Below are 4,327 nucleotides of genomic sequence, written 5' to 3' on the forward strand. Positions count from 1 at the left end.
ACAAACAGACAGAATGATGTCAGGGCAAAGGGTGGTTGCATAGGGAATGCCCATTGAGCTCTGAATCTGCAGAATCACAAGCAGCACGGTAGATATGAAAATGGTATGCAGCAAATTAGAAATCTTCCTACAGCGTAAAGCAACCTCAACCTCATAAGGTAAAAGTAAGGAGAGCAGGTATTATATTGAATAGGTGATACAGTGATATAGGATAACCCTTGGTTTTCTTCATTTACAGAACGTCATCAAGCAATGTCAACACAAAATGAAACTTTTTACCAACCCGCGAGCTTCATTCTGATTGGCATTCCTGGCCTCGAGGTGGCCGAGCTCTGGATCTCCATCCCCATGTTTTTCATGTACATCGTGACGATTCTGGGAAACAGTGCCATGCTTATCATCATTATGCCCCAGGAGACCTTTCATAAACCAATGTATCTGTTCCTCTGTATGTTATCGATTATTGACCTAGTGGCATCGGCAACCACAACTCCCAAAATCCTGAGCATCTTCTGGTTTGATGACAAGTTGATTGACTTCAGTGCTTGTCTGGCTCAGCTGTTCTTCATACATGCCCTTTCCATGATGGAGTCTACGGTCCTCTTGGCTATGGCGTTTGACCGCTATGTTGCTATTTGCTATCCACTCAGATACACTTCTATCCTTCCCAACTCCGTGATTGCCAAAATTGGGATTTTAGCGATAATTAGAGGCTCTGTCTTTATGGCTCCAGCTCCATTTCTAATCAGGAGGTTGTCCTACTGCAGAACCAATGTGATCTCCCACACCTACTGTGAACACATGGCTGTGGTGAAGATTGCTTGCACCGATACAACCATAAATCAGGTGTATGGCCTGACGGTGGCACTGCTGGTGATAGCGGTAGATACTACATGTATAACGGTGTCCTATTCGGCCATAGTTAGGGCGGTTTTTCGATTATCCTCCAAGGAGGCTCGTCACAAGGCTTTGGGCACATGTGCCCCCCATGTCTGTGTCATCCTCATCTCTTATGCCCCGGCTCTCTTCTCCTTCTTCACACATCGGTTCGGACATAATATTCCTCTACACATTCATATTATATTTGCCAATCTCTACATTCTTATTCCACCCATGTGTAACCCAATAATTTATGGTGCAAGAACCAAAGAAATTCGCAAAAACATAATTGTGATTTTCAAAAAGTCTTAATTTTTTGCAACATTTTTTATATAAATGGCCACATTTTTTGAAAAATTCCAGAAAAGTATTTGAAGCTCGAAGAGTTAATAGACCTAATAATTGCCATATAATAATATCTCAACCCGTAGGATACAAAGGACCTTCAGCAAATCTACACTTAGGTTTGGGATAGGAAAAAAAAAGGACACAGCCTAATAATGAAGTTGGATGTCCACCCAAACCTCCAGAGAAGTGTGACATATTTGTGCCAAATAACAAACTTATCACTAATTAATTCTGTTCACAGGGAAAAGCTCAAGACCGACTGACATTGTTTCACGGCCAATGTATGGACTTCAATAGTACTTGCCTCCAGTAGAAGCCGAATCAGGCAAGATGGACATTATTGGCTACCGAGATTGCAAAGTATTTTATAAAAGCCAATCATATTCAGAATTAGTCATAACACGCTGTAATAAAGCCATTGTCACCTGGTCCAGGCTCTTATCTCACATCATTATTATCACTGGCCATTGGAGGAGCCACAATATTTGGTATTCTTTGATGTCCTGGATATGGTGGCATCAATAATTTGGATTAATTCTTATCAGCACAGTTACAAATATACTGAATGACTTGTAAGGCCGTTACACAAGGGCCAATAATAATCCGAAAGAATGTTGGTTAGAATGCTCCTCCCGATCTTTGACCCAAGTAAACGTGCCATCAAAAAGCACATTGCTCATCCACAAGTTGACCAAAACATTTATGTTGGCCTAAAAATCGTAGTTGTCTGCAGCACATCTCTCTACGCAAACACTGGATGTTCTGCTGACTATATACATGATCTTCAGGGACAGCGTGATCGTAGGAAGAATCATTCTGCTCCCATACGGCTCACATTGGTCCCTGCGAAAAGACTCGAAACAAAAGCCTGTCAACTTGTTATATTGTTGATGCTCTTTATAGGCTTCTGAGGTTTCACAACGGTGTCCTTCATCTCAGGGCTACAAAAGCCAAGTACAATATTGACATCACACAGGCCTCAGTATAATGATGACATCACACAGGCCTCAGTATAATGATGACATCACAGGTCTCAGTATAATGATGACATCACAGGTCTCAGTATAATGATGACATCACACAGGTCTCAGTATAATGATGACATCACACAGGTCTCAGTATAATGATGACATCACAGGTCTCAGTATAATGATGACATCACACAGGTCTCAGTATAATTATGACATCACACAGGCCTCAGTATAATGATGACATCACAGGTCTCAGTATAATGATAACATCACACAGGTCTCAGTATAATGATGACATCACAGGTCTCAATATAATGATGACATCACAGGTCTCAGTATAATGACTGACAGCTGTCACACATTAAAAGACGCGTTTTTTGTAAAAACTAGTTTTTGCATCGCCATATTTTGAGAGCTATAATTTTTCCATATTTTGGCCGACAGAGTCATATGACGGCTTGTTTTTTGCGGGATGAGTTGACATTTTTATTGGTGCCATTTTCAGGCACGTGACATTTTTTGATCACATTCTATTCCAATTTTTGGAAGGCAGAATAAACAAAAACCAACAATTCAGGATTTTTTTAAATTTTTTTATGCTGTTCCGCGTGTAGTAAAATTGATGAGGTAGCTTTATTCTTCGGGTCAGTACGTTTACAACGGTACCACATTTATATCATTTTTTTATGTTTTGCCGCTTTTACACAATAAAAGCTATTTTATAGAAAAAAATATTTTTTTGCATCGCTTTATTCTGAGAGCTATAACTTTTTTATTTTTCGGCTGATGGAGCTGTATGGCGGCTTGTTTTTTGCAGGACAAGATGCCGTTTTCAGTGGTACCATATTTATTTATATTTGTCTTTCTGATTGCGTGTTATTCCATTTTATGTTTGGTGGTATGATGATAAAACATTGTTTTTTGCTTCATTTTTTATTTTTATTTTTTACCGTGTTCACTGAAGGGGTTAACTAGTGGGACAGTTTTATAGGTCAGGTTGTTCCGGATGCAGCGATATCAAATATATGTACTTTTATTGTTTTTTTTTGTTTTTTTGTTTCATAATATTATTTATTGATGGGTACATTACATTTTTATTTTTGATGGATTTTTTTTTTATTTTTATTATTATTATTATTATTATTTATATTTTTACAAATTTTTTTTTTCAAATTCTGATACTGTTTTTACTTTTATACTTTGTCCCACTATGGGACTTTCACTTTTTTTATTCTGCTCGCCTGCATAGCACAGTAATGGAGCACCATACCTGTGCTATGCAGGCAGTCAGCGCTGCACAGTGAGAAGATAGTTTGGTCATGCACTGCGCATGACCAAACTATCTTACTCCTGTCTGGTGACCTGGATGTTGTCATGATGACATCGGGTCATCATGGCAACATCCGGGAAGCCGTGGCAGACAGCGCTGGAGGCCGGAAGAGGAGGTGAGTATTGCGATCACCTCCCCTTGCCTCCGCAATGCTGCGATCGACTTCGATCGCAGCATTGCGGGGGTTAATGTGTCGGGAGTGTTGCGGGACCACTCCCTGCACATAGTACCGGGTGTCAGCTGTGACAATCATCTGACACCCGGCGGCGATCGCGCCCGCACAACCTGTGTGCGGGCGCGATCGCCATGATGTACTATTCCGTACCTGGCTCTTAAGTCCCAGGGCACAGTTACGGAATAGTATGTCATGGGCTTTAAAAGGGTTACATGTAGTGTAATATCTAACACATTCCCAAAAATGTCTCTATTAGTGTTGAGCGAGCACTAAAATGCTCGGGTGCTCGAAGCTCGGGCCGAGCTCACCGTGATACTCGGGTACTCGACCCGAGCAACGAGCCCGATGTTAGTCTATGGGAGACCCGAGCATTTTTGCAGCGGCACCCCCGGCAGTCTTTTAAAAGCCTAACAAGTGCCCAAAACGATAGTGACAGTGCTCAAATGACATGGGGACAGCATGGGGATCACCCCAGGAAGCATTTCTAACCCCCAGGTCACTGCTGTCAACAACGTGGTCAGAGGTATTAAGCCACTTTTACGGGCTCACAATAAAACGTTCAAAAACGAAACTGAAACTGCTTTCCTGTGAAATATGTTAAGGAACTTCCTTTCCAGGGTAAAG

General features: G+C 41.1%; 1 protein-coding gene across 1 annotated transcript; it reads left to right on the top strand.

Annotated features, from left to right (window-relative positions):
• Positions 1-252: 252 nt before the first annotated feature.
• Positions 253-1,191, top strand: LOC141248801 (olfactory receptor 52P1-like). The gene has a single exon (XM_073669452.1). It carries the CDS (start codon positions 253-255, stop codon positions 1,189-1,191), a length of 939 nt encoding a protein of 312 aa, XP_073525553.1.
• The last annotated feature ends 3,136 nt before the right edge of the window (positions 1,192-4,327 follow it).

This window comes from Phyllobates terribilis, unplaced genomic scaffold (genome assembly GCF_046119375.1).
Source record: "Phyllobates terribilis strain yellow unplaced genomic scaffold, ASM4611937v1 Scaffold_2__4_contigs__length_985480577, whole genome shotgun sequence".
In the NCBI taxonomy this organism is placed as follows: Eukaryota; Metazoa; Chordata; class Amphibia; order Anura; family Dendrobatidae; genus Phyllobates; species Phyllobates terribilis.